We start from the raw sequence: 18,718 nt of genomic DNA, 5'->3' as shown, positions 1-18,718 counted from the left end.
CTGACCTGGGGGGGGACTTTGCCTTTGATGGGGCCTGGTTGTCGCCCCCTTCCCCCTAGGCGCTGATTACACTGGACACATGTTTTTGGCGCTTCCTCCATGCATCGGGGTAGTGTGGGCCCCGGGGCTCACTCTGGGGGGGGTGGGGGGGGTGACCGGCTGCGTGATCCTGTAGGGACACGAGGGGCTGATAAATGTTTCTCTTTTTTTTATGGATCAGGCCGGGTTATAGCCAGGGAACTGGGATACTCTTGATCGCCCGGTGGGACCGTCGGGGTGGACTTTGCCCTGGTGCTGCCTGTCGGCAGGTGACTGTTATGGATCCTGACCACGTGCTGCAAGAATCCAGCTAAGAACTGTGCCCCTGGCTCAGCCAGGAGATTGCTTAATTCATTTGAGTTCCGCTCCGTTGGCGGCATCTCTGCTACTAGCCTGTGCACCTTGTGCTCGGACTGCACTTGCCTGCTTGTTTGATGTTCACGACCCTATGTGGTGTATAACCACTTTTGTTGGGGGGATCCAGGTGCATTCTGGTTCTGATGAATGTACAGGGTGGGGGGGAGTTGGGGATGTTATTTTTGTAAGTTTTTTCTTTTGATTTTCTTTTTCTTTGTTTTGCTACTGTTTGAAGGAATAGATGATGTGCTTACGTTCAGATATGTGCTTGTGCATTTGGAGGGTGGGGGTGGTGGTCCAATGATGCTGCCTGTCGGGGTGACTGTGCCCGGGGTTCCAGATGCGGGTCTCTGCTGCCTCCCTGTCCTGTTTTGCTTTGTATTCTTATTTTTATTTTTATTAGTTTTACCATGGCCTCCCTATCAGTGATCTCCTGGAATGTCCGGGGGCTCAACTCCAAAATTAAGCGGGCGTTGGTTTTTAAATTTCTTCAACGTTACTCCCCGGACATTTGTATTCTGCAGGAGACGCATCTAGTGGGTGGCAGGATTCTCAGCCTGCGTAAACCGTGGGTAGGGCACTACTATCACGCCACCCACTCCAGTAGGGCCAGGGGGGTTAGCATCCTTATCCGCAAATCCCTACAGTTTACGCTGCTTGACCTGCATCTGGACCCAGAGGGTAATTATGTGGTGGTACACGCCGTGGTGGCTGGCATGCCGCTGGTTCTGGTGGGCTTGTATAATCCGCCCCCTGCTGCTATTGGTCTCCTCAATAAGATTGTTCAGTTAGTGGCGTCCTACTCAGCTGCTGCAGTCCTCTTAGCCGGGGATTTCAACATGGTGCCCTGCCCTAACTTAGACAGGATGTCCTCTGACTCTGCGGATGACTCTCCGCTCTCGAGGTGGGCGGATGCCGTTGGCCTTACGGATATTTGGAGGTGGAGGAATCCAGGGATTAAAAGCTTCACGTGTAGCTCAGCCACTCATGCAGCCATGTCGCGGATTGACCTCATGTATGCCAGCAGCCCTATCCTAACTAACGTGCGGGAGATCTCTGTGCTCCCTAGGGGGATCTCGGATCATGCCCCCATTTTACTCCGGTTGCGCACGGGTCTGGCCCCGAGTGGGGGCCTTTGGCGCCTCTCGAGGTACTGGGTGTCCGATGATAGGATAGAACCTGAAATGGAATCTTGCATAGCCGACTATTGGTCTTCTGACGCCCCCGGAACTGAATCTCCGGAGCGATGGGAGGGGGTTCAAACTTCTGGTTAGGAATAAATACCAGTCCCTTATTCAGTCGGTTCGTGCTTCGTCCCGGGCCGCATTGGCCCAGGCGGAGGACAGAGCTCAGTCGCTGGAGACACAGTACGCGGAGGCTGGCGGGGAGCAGCGGAGGGTGGATCTCCAGGTGGCGGTGAGGGAGGTTCAACTCCTTAGACTGACGGCTGCTAAGAAGCAACTCTTGTATCAATCTCAGAGGGTGTTTGAGCAGGGGGAAAAGATGGGGCGGCTGCTGGCGTGGATCTCTAGGGACCCGACCAACTCTGTTCCTATTGCCACTATCCGGAATGCGTCAGGGGACCTAGTCTCGGATCCAAGTGAGATAAACGCCTGCTTTGCTGCCTACTATGAAGGGCTGTACTCGTCCAGAGTTGACTACTCCCCTGAGGAGCTACTCTCCTTCTTAAATGGCCTGGTCTTTCCTGGTCTTTCGGAAGGGGCTCGCACGTCACTGGACGCTCCGATCACCCTGAAGGAGGTGCAGGTGGCGATTGCCTCTTTGCAGGCAGGGAAGACTCCTGGAGATGATGGCCTGCCGGCTGAATTCTTCAAGACGCACGGTGCCGCCCTGGGAGGGCGATATCGGGGAGCCCTGTTGACCTCCCTTCGGGGACACTCGCTGCCCCCCTCCATGCAGCGGGCGGTTGTAGTGGTGATTCCCAAACCCGGGAAGGACCCTGCACTCTGCTCGTCGTATAGACCGATATCATTACTAAACGTCGATGCGAAGATATTCACTAAAGTTTTGGCGAATCGGCTCAGTGCAGTGATACTATCTTTGGTTAACGGGGATCAGACTGGTTTTATGCCGGGCAAAGGGACGGACATAAATTTACGGAGGCTGTTCACGGTTATTGACCTGGTGGCTGGGAGGGGGGGTGAAGAGGTGATTGCCTCCCTTGACGCCGAGAAGGCCTTTGACTCGGTGGAGTGGGAATACCTGTGGGAGGTTTTAAAGAGATTTGGCCTTGGTCCGCAGTTCATCTCCTGGCTCAGGATGATATACGCACACCCGACTGCCATGGTTCGGACGAATGGCTCCCTCTCTGCATCCTTCCCACTCCACCGAGGTACAAGGCAGGGGTGCCCCCTCTCCCCTGCCCTGTTCGCCCTAGCCATCGAACCACTGGCCATTATGCTTCGAGCTGCCCCCGGGGTCGCTGGTATTACGGTCTGCTCTGTTGTCGAAAGGGTGTCCATGTACGCAGACGACACTTTACTTTATCTTAATGACTCACGCAGCTCCCTGTCTGCTGCCCTTTCAATTATTAATCAGTTTGCCAGATTTTCGGGCATTCGGATTAATTGGGACAAGTCGGTCCTTTTTCCTCTGACTCGGTCTCCCCCTCCCGATGATCTGCCGGCCCCGCTGCAGTGGGTTGATAGCTTTAAGTATCTGGGCATCATGGTTCGCAGAAGCCTGTCTGAGTACATCGAGGCCAACGTGGACCCTGTTCTCCAGACGTTTCTTCACAGGTGCTCGGCATGGAAGACCTTGCCTCTCACGCCCGTGGGCAGGGTTAACTTGGTTAAAATGTCCTTCCTCCCCAAGTTTCTATATGTCTTTAGGCACACGCCGGTGATTATCCCTAATTTTTTTTTTTTCGACAGACTGGATAAGGCGGTGGGTGCGTTTGTTTGGCAGGCCTCGGTCCCGAGGGTGGGTAGGCCCATACTCCAGCTCCCCTTGTCGGAGGGCGGTCTAGCCCTTCCAAACTTTAGGAAATACTACTGGGCGGCCGTGTTGGTGTCTGTTAGATGGTGGTTTACGCAGGATCGTACTAACCCGTCAGTTACCCTTGAAGCAGCTATAATGGGGTCCTATGCTGGACTGAGCAATCTGGTATATCGGGGAGTTAGGGCTAGCGCTCAGATTACCGCACCAATGAGGGCCACGGTCGTGGTGTGGGGACAGGTCTCGAGGCTTCTGGTTGAGCCCGGATCGGTCTCGCCCCACGTCCCTCTGTGGGGCAACCCATCCCTCCCACAGCTGGGGACCGTGCCGGATCCGCAGCTGTGGGCACGGCATAACATAAAAACCCTGAGAGATGTCATGCCGGAGGGTCGATTGCTCTCTTTTGGCGTCTTTTGGACTTCCCCCTGGATGTTCTTCAGGTTTCTTCAGCTTAGACATGCGATCCGAGCGCAGTTTCCAGACCCTGTTAAGGTGGAGCCCCACTCGGTGGAGAGGCTCCTTACTTCCCGTATGATGGACAGGGTGCTTTTCTCTATCTACTTTAGGTTGACCTGTGCCAGAGGGGCGGGGGCCTCACGGGCCTTCTCTGCCTGGCAGAGGGACTTGCCGGCCCTCACATCGGAAGACTGGTCGGAGGGATTGCAGCAGTGCATTCCCCTCATGATATCGGCGAAGGAGCGTTTCATTCAGCTGAAATTTATCCATAGAGTATTATACGCCTCAGAGGCTGGCGGTTATTTACCGCACTTCTGAAGATAAGTGTCCCAGATGCGGCCGAGAGGTGGGGAATTTTATTCACATGGTCTGGCTCTGCCCGAGGGTGCAGGAATTCTGGCAACGAGTGGCGGCAGAGATTGAGTCGATTGGTGGCGTGGCTGTTGGGCTGAATCCCTTGATCCTATTGTTCGGTATCACGGATAACCTCCCTACCTCCAAACATAAGAAGCTTTTTATCTCCTATGCGGCATTTTATGCACGTAAGGCAATCCTACTCCAATGGAAGGCAGCTGACCCACCTGGTTTGTCAGCCTGGCGGAAGTTGGTGAATGACATCCTCCCCTTGTACAAGCTAACGTACATGGGACGTAACTGCCCCAAGAAGTTTGACAAGATCTGGGGGGATTGGGTGGCGGCCAGGAGACTGACGGTCTGAGGTATCTGGGTCTAGTTGTATGCCCCCTTTTCCTCCGGGGTGGTCATGGCATTCCCCTACTCATCTGGGTCTGGTGAACGGGTTGGTGGAGCCCTCGCGCTTAGGTTTTGGCAATCATTCAATGCTCAGGACTCACTGTGGCTATACGGTGTAATGTATGCTGTGATTATTTGGCTATCATGTTTGGCCTGCTGGATGGGATGTGACCCCCTCCCTTTCTTTCTCTCCCCCCCCCCCTTTTCTCTCCCCCCCCCCTCTCTCCCCCTCCCCCCCTTTCTTCCTTTCTTTTCTTCCTCCTTCCCTTTATTTTTTGTTTTCCCTCTCTCATCCGGACAAGCTAACACGATGTATTATACTGAAGATTTAGAGTCTTGCGGCCCTGTGTGTACTGTTTGGCCTGTATAAGCATGTAATCATCTGATTTTCTTCAATAAATATTCCTTCTGTTAAAAAAAAAAAAAAAAAAAAAAAAGGATTGAAGCGGCGAGTGGCCAGAAGGGGGGTAAAAAGCGCACCCTCCCTACGCCTTCTTCTGGGGGTGTCTCTGACACGGAATCAGGCCCTGCTTCTGCATCTGGCCCTGGTTCTGTCATATCAGATGATGCAGGCTTAGCCGACATGGACAGTGAGGATGACTCTGCTTCAGGGTCGGCGCATGATAAGGAATTTGTTGGAGCTCTTATTACTGCGGTGCGTGATACTCAGAAACTTGAGGATTTGGCGGAGGCATCAGACATGCCGGTCCCTTTTGGGTTCCGCAAGCCACCCCGCACCGCGAAAGTGTTTCCTTGTGTTCCATATCTGGACAAATTGTTGTACAAGGAAGGGGATCGGCCGTAGAAAGTTTTTGCTGTTCCAAAACACTTTGCGGTCCGTTACCCACTTTTTTAGGAAATCCTCAAAAGGGTATCTCCTCTGTCAGTGGACCCCCCTGTGTCCAGACTGAACAAGGCTACCACGTTGCCTGTGGAAGGGGCTCCCGCTTTTAAGGTCCCCGCAGATAGGAGAACTGAGGCTGTGTCCCGCTCCATGTTCACAGTGGTGGGGTCGGCGGTGAGACCGGTTTTGGCCGGGGCTCTGGTGGCGCAGACACTTGCCGAACGGGCAAAGTCCTAACTGCAGGAGCTGGAGGCGCAGAATGCTTCTGAAACCTGTGTGGACCTGGCCGACCAGTTGGTGCAGGGCCTAAAGTTTGTCTGTGAGTCGGCCCTGGATACGCTCCCCTTGCTCTCCAGGGCCTCCACCTACGTGGTAGTGCTACGCCGCCTCTTGTGGCTGAAGTGTTGGTCTGCGGACCAGTCTTCTAAAAAGGCCTTGGTGGACTTACCCTTTAAGGGTGAACGACTTTTTGGGGCGTCCCTGGATGACATCATAAAGGATGCCACAGGCGGTAAGAGCACTCTGCTACCGCAATCTGGAAAGGGTAAGGAGCCTCGCCGTAAGCACGGGCCCTCCTTTACTACCCCGAAGCATTTTTTTTTCGTCCGCCAAGTGCAGCAGGAAAACATTTTCAGGGTGCTAAAGCGCCCGCTGAGGGGCAAAAGAGCCCCTGGTACCGCAAGTCCAACAAGCTTGCGGACAAGCCTGCCTCTGCATGAAGGTCTGCCCCGCCCGCATCTCGGGCCGGGGGCCGAATTTGCGGCTCGGTGGAGGTCTCTTCTTTCCGACCGTTGGGTTTGCAAAGTTGTTTCCTCGGGGTACAAGAGAGAGTTTCTCTCTTGCCCACCAAACACATTTTTTCCCTCCAACCAGGATCTGTCAGGGGCTGTCCAGGATCTGCTGGTCAGGGGGGTGGTTGTACCGGTTCCCTCAACGGAACGGTTTCGGGGGTTTTACTCCAATCTGTTTTTAGTCCCCAAGAAGGAAGGGGTTTGTCCAATTCTGGACCTCAAGGCCCTCAATTGTTTTGTCAAAGTGCAAAAATTCAGGATGGAGTCGATTCACTCAGTAGTTGCAGCGCTCCATCAGGGGGATTTCCTAGCATCCTTGGATATCAAGGACGCGTACCTACATATGCCCATATGCGCAAAACACCAGAGATGTCTGCGTTTTGCGGTCGGAGAGGACCACTTCCTATTTGTGGCCCTCCCGTTCGGCCTGGCCTCGGCACCACGGGTTTTCACCAAGGTGCTCGCTCCGATTCTGGCCCTGCTAAGGCAGCGCGGGATTGCCATCGTAGGATACCTGGACGACCTTCTTCTGAGAGCTTCTTCAAGCTCAGAATTAGAAGAGGACGTGTCTTATCACCTGTCAGACCCTCTGAGAATTCGGTTGGCTATTGAATACCCAGAAATCAGTACTGGTACCGTCTCAGCGGCTGGAATATCTGGGGTTAGTCCTGGACTCCTCAGAGGCGAGAGTTTTCCTCCCAACGGAAAAACTACAGACACTGCAGTCTGCAGTGCAGCGGTTGACGACCCAAAAATGGGCGTCGCTTCGCTTTTGCATGAGAGTGCTGGGTCTGATGGTGGCCTCTTTCGAGGCAGTGCCGTATGCCCAATTTCACACTCGAGTGTTGCAAAAAGAGATACTGTCACGTTGGGACAAGCTTCCTTCGTCTCTGGATTACCAGGTTCGGGTGAGTCGACTGGTCAAGTCCTCCCTAGTGTGGTGGCTGACATCTCCGGCACTTCGGGCCGGAAAATCATTTCTGCCGTGCCATTGGACAGTGATCACGATGGATGCCAGCCTCTCCGACTGGGGGGGTGTCTGGGGTGTCCAGTCAGCCCAGGGGCGCTGGACTCAGGAGGAGTCCCGCCTACCAATCAATGTACTGGAGCTCCGAGCAATCAAGTTGTGTCTCTCCAAGTGGTCTCTGGGTCTACAGAACCGACCGGTCAGGATCCAGTCCGACGACGCCGTGGCGTACGTCCATCATCAGGGGGGCACGCGGAGCTCGGCTGCAGCGACGGAAGTCGCGCACATCCTCCGGTGGGCCGAGAGGTACGTTCCGGCTCTGTCGGCCGTGTACATTTCAGGGGTGCTAAACTAGCAAGCTGACTACCTAAGTCGCCAAACGCTAGACCAAGGAGAATGGTCGATACACCCTGAGGTGTTTCAGAGTCTGTGCCAAAGATGGGGCACTCCAGACATGGACCTTCTGGTGTCCCGTCTCAATCGGAAGGTGTCACGGTTCGTGGCCAGGTCAAGGGATCCAAGGGCGGACGCGTCAGACGCATTGGTAGCACCATGGGGTCACTATCGCCTAATCTATGCCTTCCCTCCTCTGAAGCTTCTTCCTCGCCTGCTGCGCAGAGTGGAAGCCGAGGGGATAACAACAATCCTGATCGCTCCGGATTGGCCGCGCCGTCCCTGGTACGCGGACCTGGTGCGTCTGGTGGCAGACGTCCCTTGGCGTCTACCCCTGAGAGAAGATGTTCTGTCGCAGGGTCCGATCTTTCACCCTGCTTTACAGTCGCTGGCTTTAACGCCGTGGCTGTTGAGAGCCAGGTGCTGAAGGATCGAGGCCTGTCGGGCTCGGTGGTCTCTACCATGCTACGAGCACGGAAGATTTACCATTGTACGTGGAAGGCCTACATCTCTGTGTGTGAAGAGATGAAATGGCACCCCCGTACATACGCGATGTCCCGGATTCTGCTGTTCTTACAGCGTGGAGTGGATCAGGCTCTCGCCTTAATTGCGGTTAAGAGTCAGATTTCGGCTCTAGCTGTCTACTTTCTACTGTGGTTCGGGCCCTACGGGTGTACTTGTCTGCTACGGCTCCGTTTCGGAAGTCGGACTCACTGTTCGTGTCGGTGATTGGTCCTAAAAAAGCTCTGGCGGTCTCGTCGGCCACCATTTCTAGGTGGATCAGACAGGTCGTGCTCCAGGCTTATGCCCTAAAGGGGCGGGCGACTCCCTTTCAGGTTATTGCGCATTCGACCAGGGCGATTGGTGCCTCTTGGGCTTTCCGCCATCAAGCGTCTGTTTTACAGGTGTGTAAGGCAGGGACCTGGTCGTCTATCCACACCTTAAAATTTTACAAGATGGATGTGAGTGCATCTTCGGATGCCTCCTTTGGCCGCAAGAATTTACAGGCGGCAGTTTAAGGTTGAAGTTCCTCCATTGAGGAACTCTGGTTTGTTTGGGGTGAAGCTTGGTTTGCTGTGTTTTTTTCCCACCCCTCAAAAATTTTTGACACTGCTTGGGGACGTCCCTAAAGTCAATGCTGCTGTGTCCGTCCATGAACAGAAGAGAAAATAGGATTTTTGTACTCACCGTAAAATCCATTTCTCAGAGTTCATGGACGGACACCGCACCCACCCCTCCTTTGTTTGTACTGCTTGTTTACGAACTGGGGCTGCATGATGCAGAGAGTGGGATATACCGGGGGGACCCGCCCTCTGGGAGGGCTGTACTGGAAGAAGTGTTTTAACACTTGAAGTTCTGTTTTTTCTGCCTAAGTCTCTCCTGAAAGGAAGGATATATAACCCTAAGGTCAATGCTGCTGTGTCCGTCCATGAACTCGGAGAAATGGATTTTACGGTGAGTACAAAAATCCTATTTTTGCGATACGGCACTGCGGCGCTTTAGCTGACAATTGTGCGGCTATAAGCAAAAGAGCGACAATTAAAAAAAAAAAAAAAACATTTTTTGCTGTAATATCCCAATAAAAAAAAATTTCCTCAGTTTAGACCACTAAGTATTCTATATATTTTGGTTAAAAAATTTTTTATATATAATGCGCATCTTCACTCCCTGCAATCTTCTGAGACACATGGCAGGTCCCAGAAGATTACCCGGCTATGCAGGACAGCGCAGTGAAGCTGCAAGCTGTCACAGCCGGATACCCACAGTAGTATTGCCAGCGCCGTGGACAGAATGGAGGGTTTGGGTGGCCACATCGCTGGATTGTGAGACAGTTGAGTGTCTTTTTATTAAAAGTCAGAAGATACACTTGTTTTGTAGCTGCTGACTTTTACTAAAACAAAAAATTTACTGAACTCTGCTTTAAAATAAAAATAATCCTCACTCCCTTAACCACTTAAGCCCCGGACCATATTGCTGCCTAAAGACCCAAGGGGTTTTTACAGTTCGGGACTGCGTCGCTTTAACAGACAATTGCGCGGTCGTGCGACGTGGCTCCCAAACAAAATTGGCGTCCTTTTTTCCCCACAAATAGAGCTTTCTTTTGGTGGTATTTGATCACCTCTGCGGTTTTAATTTTTTGCGCTATAATCAAAAATAGAGCGACAATTTTGAAAAAAATGCAATATTTTTTACTTTTTGCTGTAATAAATATCCCCCAAAAACATATATAAAAAAAAAATTTTCCTCAGTTTAGGCCGATACGTATTCTTCTACCTATTTTTGGTAAAAAAAAACGCAATAATCGTTTATCGGTTGGTTTGCGCAAAATTTATAGCGTTTACAAAATAGGGGATAGTTTTTTTGCATTTTTATTTTTTTTATTTTTTTTTACTACTAATGGCGGCGATCAGCGATTTTTTTCGTGACTGCGACATTATGGCAGACACTTCGGACAATTTTGACACATTTTTGGGACAATTGTCATTTTCACAGCAAAAAATGCATTTAAATTGCATTCTTTATTGTGAAAATGACAGTTGCAGTTTGGGAGTTAAACACAGGGGCGCTGTAGGATTTAGGGATCACTGTGTGTGTGTTTACTAGTGTAGGGGGGTGTGGCTGTAGGATTGACAACATCGATCGAGTCTTCCCTATATAAGGGATCACTCGATCGATGCGCCGCCACAGTGAAGCACGGGGAAGCCGTGTTTACACACGGCTCTCCCCGTTCTTCAGCTCCGGGGAGTGATCGCGACGGAGCGGCTAAAAACAAATTAGCCGCGCCGTCGTCCCGGATCGCTCCCCGAGCGGACCCGACCTCCGCATGTACTGGGGGGGTCCCGATCGGACCCCCGACCCACGTCTAGCAGAGGACGTACAGGTACGTACATGTGCCTGTCCGTGCCATTCTGCTGACGTATATGTACATGAGGAGGTCGGGAAGTGGTTAAAGTGGAGTTCCACCCAAAAGTGGAACTTGGCTGGCCAATGGCAGAAGCCCAGTGCTCGCCTGGCCATGGAAGCCATAAGCAATCACGGCCGGGTGCCCACAGTAGATATGACGGCTTTGAGGAGAGGGTGAAAGGTGCGGGGCTCCGTGCGGCCGCATCGATGGACCGCGGGACAGGTAAGTGACAGTTTATTAAAAGTCAGCAGCTACAAAAAATGTAACTGCTGACTTTTATTAAACAGTGTAACTCCGCTTTAAAATGAACACTAATCCGGTGCACTACAGGGAACAGGCATTCACGCACGCGGCTGCTGGGAGGTCAGGAGGAATTGGAATCCACACCCGACAAACAGCCCTGTGAAGGTCCCTGTACTGTCTCTGTGCTGAAATTTCTCTGGGCTCCCAAGTTTGCACATTCCAGCACACTAGTAGTTAAATGCAGTTATAATCCATTAAGTGACCACTGCTGTATGTGCTTTTTAAAATATATGCAGCTTCTCATACCTGCACTTTTGTCTGTGTATACCTGTATATTCCGCTCATGTGACTGTCCAGTCCGGCCCACCTCTCTCCTCTCACGTATCTCCTCTCTCCTGATGTCAGAGAGGAGAGAGGTGAGCCGGACCGGACAGTCACATGAGCGGAATATACAGAGTATACAGACAGAAATGCAGGTATGAATCCTGCATATATTTTAAAAAGCGCATACCGCGGTGTCCACTTAATGGATTATAACTGCATTTATTACCAAACAGGTATTTTAACAGACACGCTCGGAGCGCTCTCCCGGTAGGGCTGGGGCAAGTCGGGATGACGCCACCCGGCATCGATTTTTGGGGTCGCATGCATCGATGCCGAATCGGGGACCCCCGAAACGCGATGCGATTTAATTCTGCACCCCTAATATATAATATGGTTTGCGCAAAAGTTATAGCGTCTACAAAATAGGATATATATGTATGGCTTTTTTTTCTTTTTGTTATAGTAATGGCAGTGATTCGCATTTTTTTTTTTTTTTTATCGGGACTGCGATATTGCTGCGGACAAATCGGACACTTTTGGGACAAGTGACATTTATACAGCGATTACTGCTAGAAAAATGCACTGATTACTGTATAAATGTAAAAGGGAAGGAGTTAACTGTGTTACTTAGGTGTGTTCTAACTGAGGGGGGGGGGGGTTGGGTTTTCATACTTGGTATGAAAACACGAGCAGTCACCTCTCCCCCTGAGAGAACCGAGATACGATTCGGGGGCGCGCATGCCTCTGAAAGAGCCGACATACAGCTAAAATGGATCACGTAGGGGAGCCAACCTGATGCAGGTATAACTACGGCTGCTGGTCTGGCAGTGGTTAATGCATTAAGACAACCTACTGGAGATTTGTACGACACAATGAAAGGTCAGGTAAAAGCCTCCCAAATCGAACAGCCTACAAATGAGGGCTAAACATTAATCAGGTCATTAGACCCTGGACAGTCGCATGGCAAATCACTGCCCATTGACTTCAATGGTACCGTTCCAATCCATGCGACTCATTCACAGCAACCTAGAAAAGGTCCCATCACTACCCCGATGCGACCTCTGATGCAATCCTGATCCAGAGGCTGTAAAGTTAGATCAAAGCTGCACTTCAAAGTTGCAACAAAGGAAACGTAGCCTCAGAGGCCACACATTAGATCACATATGAGGCATGAACCACAAATTGTACCAAAATAATATAACCCAAATGGCATAAGCTCCAGTGTTCTGTTTTTTACAGTTATAACATGTTTGGAGAAGTGAGAGGTCAGAGACATAGTGTACTTGTCTAATACCGCACACACAACAACTCGTATGCAATTTAATGCTAATGCCGCAAAACTAAACATTTTGTATAATCACGTCATTGATATATCCTAGTCTCTGGCTACCAATCTATTATACATCTATTCAGTGGTGGAACTCGGGAAGCTCCAGGTGATGGAAGTCTAGGCACACGAACTGGAGTGTATAGCAGATACTGTTGCGCCATAATAGGTATGGCTTCAGCTCCTAGACATAAACGGATATTTTATTTGGAATAGAAGTAAAAGTGAGTCTTCGAACATACATTGTTTAAATATGTAGTTTGCTGTACACTTAACTTTATATAGCCCACACTAAGGTGGGGAAAAAAAACCTCCCAGCTTATAACCTGTCCAAATATTTAGTGATAAATGAAAGCTGCTGACACATTTTGGATAAGCCCTGACTTATGCAAATCAGAAGGCCAACTCCTGCAGATATTAATGAGCAGTCATTAAACATGGGTTTGCCTATGCAATCCTTGCATGAAGGTTATCCCCGGGAGCCCATCAATTTAATGCTGCAGGGTCCATAATTTGTTTCTAGTTCAGCCTAGGGGTAGGCTATTGCCCAAATCCCAGTACAAAAAGTCCTGATTAAACCACAGCAGAACCCACTAGCTGAAAATAAAGAGTGTAATTGATGGTAAACATGGAGTAGGAAGGAGTTAACGAGTTGCAGCTTCTGATGATCTCTGAGATTGCAAGCCCCAGCTCTGCAGTTTGTAGGTGTTGGGGACTCTGCCTCCAAATTACCACATTAATGGTTGACAGGAACACAAAGCACATTTGCCCTGTGTTTGTAGGAGGTATGCAAACACTTACAGCAACCAGTACCCAAAGATGACATCCTCCATGTGGCCATCTACCAGTACATGGTGTAGCTTTGCAAATTGGATGAAGTCTGCTGCAATACTCTTGGGAAGCTTGAGGTCCACCTACTGCTTCCCTGATCACGCTCCCTCCCTGGTGTCAGTTGATAATGGCACCACCCTATGAATGGACCACCCTATAGCTGTCCATTCAGGGGGACCTGCAGCATAGCAGGCTGCATGCTGTCCTGGCTTACCAACATAGTTCACCTGCCTCTGCAGACGTGCGCCTCTCCCCTCATCTGGAGGTAGTCAGGGACTCTGGATGCCTCTGCTCCAGCCATGCAGTACTCCCTTCAAAAGATTTGGGGAAGTCAGTGGCTGTGATCCATGTATATTAATCGGCAAACGTCAGGATTTCAGCTAGCAAGAAGATATGGTGCTTGACCAAATGTGAGTAAGGGAGGGCTCCCCTAGAGCCTCAGTGCCCACGAGAATAGCTGCTTCTCTAGTGGAGAAGGCGCCTTTGTGAAAATCAATTAAAAAAGTGTAATTTATTTTTCCAATGCTCTAGGGATTTCTCAATCTGGTCTCCATGTCAAATTGCGTTGCAGCACTGGAGCTGGTATCCAGTCAGTAGATAACTTTTTTCTCCCATCCTCTGTCCTAGAGGGAGAGGACACAAGGCGGAATGAGCCTTTTACAAAGAGAGACAAGGTGCAGCTCACCCATCCACCTAGGGAGACTCAAAAGAAGCCCCACCACTAGTAGGGGGGGGGGGGGGAGAGATACAAACAGCCAGACCAGCCCTGCTGGCTGCTGGTCTGTGGATGGTAGAGAATCATCTCAAAACACCTGGTGCCCCCTTTACCAGGCAGCAAGTAAAGAGGAAACCCCATTTGCCTCTTACCTTAGGGCCAGAGTCTGCAGGTGTCCCAGACTTGCTTCCCTGCTTAGTTTCCTCTCTGGTGCCTCCCCTGGAACAGTGCATGAAGCTTGTAGCCCTGACCACCAGGTCAGTGTTTCCTACTGACAGCATGGCTGCTAATCCACTTCCTTCGCTCTGCTTTTAAAGGTAGGAGCGCAGACCACTACGCTGTTAAGCTGAGCACCAAGCATCAGGACACCATAAGTCAGCACTGTCCCCCAGAAGACTCCCCAGAGTCAAAATACCACACTGCCAGTGGACCTGAATTTAAAGGCATGTTGCCAAACAAACGCTTGTGGAGAGAGGGGGTCACCTGGAGTAAAAATGTATAACTCCCTTTCCAGGGCAGCCCGAGCTACCTGCCTCCCCAGGTTCACTGCTCCTGTTCTGGGATGCTGTAGCCAGGAGGCCCCTGCCACCTGGCACGAAGGCCAAAGAAAAAAAAAATCTTTAGAGTTTCTGACTGGCCAGAGGAAACACGTACTGAGGGGCTACTGCCTGTGGTCTGCCTTTTTATGATGTGGATCATGTGTTTCCTGTGCTAGGTGGGAGGGACCTATCTCTGTAAGCCGTCATGGAAGGTGACTGGGGAAAATATTGCTAGATGCAATGGATGTGCTAGAGTCGCCATAGGATCGGTACAATCTTATCTATGCCTTACCACTCCTTTACGCAGGATAGAGCCCGAAAAGATCCTGGTGGCTCTGGTATGTCTTGGCTGTCCGTGGTATGCTGTTGTAGTGTGGATTACCTCTTTGAAAGGACCTTCCATCTCTAGAGCCAGTGTTCCACTATGCTTTACCATCACTGGCTTTGACAGCGTGGCTATTGAAAGCCAGGTTCTAAAGGACGGGGTTGTCTGGCTCGGTAATGCAGGCTATGCTTAAGGCTCATAAGTCTACCTCCCAGAAGATTTTTTTATCGTACCTGGAGAGCTCATTGCAGTTGGTGCTAATCTTTGGGGTTCTATTCCTGGCCCTTTTTTCCGTGGCTCTGGTGTTGGACTTCCTCCAACAAAGTGTGGATCAGAAGCTTGTGTTGAGCACCATCAAGGGTCAAGTCTTCGCTCTGGTGGTTTTCTTTCAGCGTCCCTGGCAACACATTCTTTGGTTCGCACTTTTATTCATGGGGTTCGCCCTGTGGTGTCCCCTATGCGCTCCTGGTTGCCACTGTGGGACTTGAATTTGATGCTGTCGGTTCTTCAGCAGCCTCCCTTTGCGAGCATTAGGAATGTTCCCTTGCTTATCCTTTCCCAGAAAGTTGCCATTTAGGCTTTTTCTTACAAAGGGATGGAGCCGGGGGTTGGTGATGGCCTCACACTGATGGCCCTGTGCATGCACTCTGTAGCACTGTGAAGTTGTGGTGGTCATTTTTGGAAGAGCTGGCTGTATTGCTCTGCTCCTATTTAAGGAGTAGAGAAAACTTTGAAAATGGCTCTTTCGCTCTCTTGTGCTTGGTATCCTGTTGATGTGCCTGATGCCCCCCTGTTCACATGGATTCTTCTCACAGTAGGTCTGCTGGTTGTCACATTTCTTGCTGGCTGATATTTTCCTGGACTGGGGCACTGGCATCTAGTCTGTGCGTGGGCATGGGGGGGATAAATGTATAATGTGTAGGTATTGTTGAAATCCAGAATATTCAGGACCAGGCACGTCACCTGATCCGATTCAAAAGTTTGGACTTTTAGCATGTTTTTTATAAAAAAAAAAAATATTTAAGGCCCCATTCACACTTGTGCGACTTGTCATGCAACTTTGAGTCTTGAGGGTTTATATTACGTTCTATGGACCTCAAGTCGCATGAAAGATACTTTGGGATTCAAAGTCGAACCTGCATGATACAGATGTGATTTGGGTGAGACTTGTGAATGCCTGCAATTTTTTTTTTTTTTTTTAAAGGCGTAGCCCCCCCATGCATACTGGGCACTTCGGCTTAGCTTTTAATAACAGTCTTCCATTCAGTTTTCCCCAGCTGTTGCTTTCCCCAAGCAGAGTGTATTTGGTATCAATTGTGGCAGGAGTTGGCGCTATACAGGAAGCGTAGGCTTATGCGGCTCTGCAGCTGCTTGCTTTCTCTACCGCCGGCTTCATTCACAACACAGATGTTCTGGGCTTGCCAAACCACCATCCCAGAGCAGGAGGTCGCGAACAAATGATCGTCCTTTATTTTTTTTTATTTTTTTGTAATGCTAATCTCACGTCAAATCTAAAGAGTTTCCTAAAGTCACAAATTCTCATACGACAGAATAAAAATTCGTAAGTGATGTCGTGTGTTGTAATGCATCTGTATTGCATTTTCGAACGACAGCTGTACTGATTAAACGATAATCGTACGATCTGGCATTGTATGAGAAAAAAATTCTGTGCATGATCGGCTCTCGAAAGCTCTGTACGAACGATCAGATTATCGTACGATCGCTTCGAAAGCTGCATTTTTCGGATCGGGTGTACGTGTCATTACTATAACTGGTGCACGTAGAATCTGTTACAGCTGTGTATAGTAACCAATCGGCTTCAAACTTCAGCTTGTTCAATTAAGATTTGACAATAAGGCTGGGTTCACACTGGTATGACTGGACCGACTTGTGTCAGACCAGTTAAGATGGCTCTCATAGAAAAACCCGCCCTCCGTGTGAACGTGGGCTAAAACCTAGAATTGGCTACTATGCACAGCCGCACCAAATTTTGTGCAGCGGTTTTGGTAAATCTCCCCCTTAACTACTTGCCGACCTGCCGCCGTCGTTTTACGGCGGCAGGTCGGCTCCCCTGCGCAGGCCACTAGGGGCGCGCGCGCGCCCCCTGCTCGCTCCCGTGCGCGTGCCCGGCGGGCGCGTTTGCCGTCGGGCACACGCGATCGCTCGGCTGGGAGCTGTGTGTGTAAACACGCAGCTCCCGGTCCTGTCAGGGGGGGAAATGCTGATCTTCTGTTCATACAATGTATGAACAGAAGATCAGTGATTTCCCCTAGTGAGGCCACCCCCCCTACAGTTAGAAAACACCCAGGGACATACTTAACCCCTTCCCCGCCCCCTAGTGTTAACCCCTTCACTGCCAGTGGCATTTTTATAGTAATCCAATGCATTTTTATAGCACTGATCGCTATAAAAATGCCAATGGTCCCAAAAATGTGTCCGCCATAATGTCGCAGTACCGGAAAAAAAACGCTGATCGCCGCCATTACTAGTAAAAAAAAAAACGCTCAATGCAATTTTTTTTTTTTTTTTTTACGAAAAATATGTAGAATACGTATCGTATTTTTTATATATTTTTGGGGGATTATTATTACAGCAAAAAGTAAAAAATATTCATTTTTTTTTCAAAATTGTCGCTCTATTTTTGTTTATAGCGCAAAAACTAAAAACCGCAGAGGTGATCAAATACCACCAAAAGAAAGCTCTATTTGTGGGGGAAAAAGGACGCCAATTTTGTTTGGGAGCCACGTCGCACGACCGTGCAATTGTCAGTTAAAGCGACGCAGTGCCGAATCGCAAAAAGTGCTCTGGTCTTTGACCAGCAATATGGTCCGGGGGTTAAGTGGTTAATAACTGATTTCTTTTAAAAAAATATATATATATTTCCTTTTTATGTTGCATTTGGAAAACTACTTTGGGTATCAAACGATCTCCAAAAGCAAGGAATTTGCATCTTGGTATACACCTGCTTTGTAAAACAACATACAACTGTACGAGTTTAATTGTTTGTAAGAATTAAAAAGAAGGGATTAACCAGTTCAGGATTTAATTATTATTTTTTTCCTCCTAGGCACATTGGATTGATATGGTTGCCAACACACATGAAACAATGAATACTGCTTTCAACAACAGACAAGTTTTCCATCCTCCCAAGTGCTCGGAAAAGGGATTTTTTTTTTTTTTTTTTTTTTTATACTACAAACATAAATGCATTTTTGTGTATGACTAATAGATCTCACTTAATATTTTGGTTTATATTTATTCTTACCCGAATAATTATGTGTTCCAAAAATAGCTTTGTTACACTTACGAACATTCTGTGGTTTTCCAAAATCGACTTTGTTTAATATTGAATAAACCCCTGTAGACCTATAAATATTAAAGGACAACTTCACTCTCAATTCATATCATGTAGCTGTCCCTGTCTCTGCAGTATGTATTAAAACGAAATGGGAAACATTTTAAAGAGGTTTCCATGTAACATTTTTGCTGTGCTAAGTAAGAAGCTGCCACAGCTTGCTGTGTTGAGAAAGGGTAGCAGAGTTTGACACCTTCCTTGCCTAATGTTCCCTTTTTTAATGTTTTTTTCATTAAAAAAAAACAAGCACACTAAGTCACCATCTTAAAGCAAAGGTATTGTGTTCCCTTCACTAGATTCTGAAGGTATGGGGTGCATCATCATGCTGGAAGAAGCAGCTCACTGCTTCTTCCCGCAGGATGATGCACCCCATACCTTCAGAATCTAGTGAAGGGAACACAATACCTTTGCTTTAAGATGGTGACTTATTGTGCTTGTTTTTTTGTACATGTTAGGGACCATGTCATTTTAAAGATCGGCATTAAAAGTGCATTTTTTTTTTCTTTAAGGGGCTGGCATTAAAGCGGTTGTAAACCGCATAAACATTTTTTTAAATTTTTTTTAAACCTGCAAGGCAAAAGGCATAATCAGCTAGT

At 49.2% G+C, this 18,718-nt stretch overlaps 1 protein-coding gene across 2 annotated transcripts in view; it reads left to right on the top strand.

Annotated features, from left to right (window-relative positions):
- POLE4 (DNA polymerase epsilon 4, accessory subunit) overlaps window positions 1-18,169 on the top strand; it is a 234,928-nt gene extending 216,759 nt beyond the window's left edge. For both annotated transcript variants that reach the window (XM_040322517.1, XM_040322516.1), the window contains one exon: window positions 17,835-18,169. In XM_040322517.1, the coding sequence (XP_040178451.1) occupies window positions 17,835-17,848 (14 nt within the window). In that variant the 3' untranslated portion in view covers window positions 17,849-18,169. The remainder of the gene's footprint in view (window positions 1-17,834) is intronic.
- Window positions 18,170-18,718: the final 549 nt, after the last annotated feature.

This window comes from Rana temporaria, chromosome 1, assembly GCF_905171775.1.
Source record: "Rana temporaria chromosome 1, aRanTem1.1, whole genome shotgun sequence".
In the NCBI taxonomy this organism is placed as follows: Eukaryota; Metazoa; Chordata; class Amphibia; order Anura; family Ranidae; genus Rana; species Rana temporaria.
The sequence above is the reverse complement of the archived record's forward strand: the minus strand, read 5'-3'. Positions and strand labels throughout refer to the sequence as shown.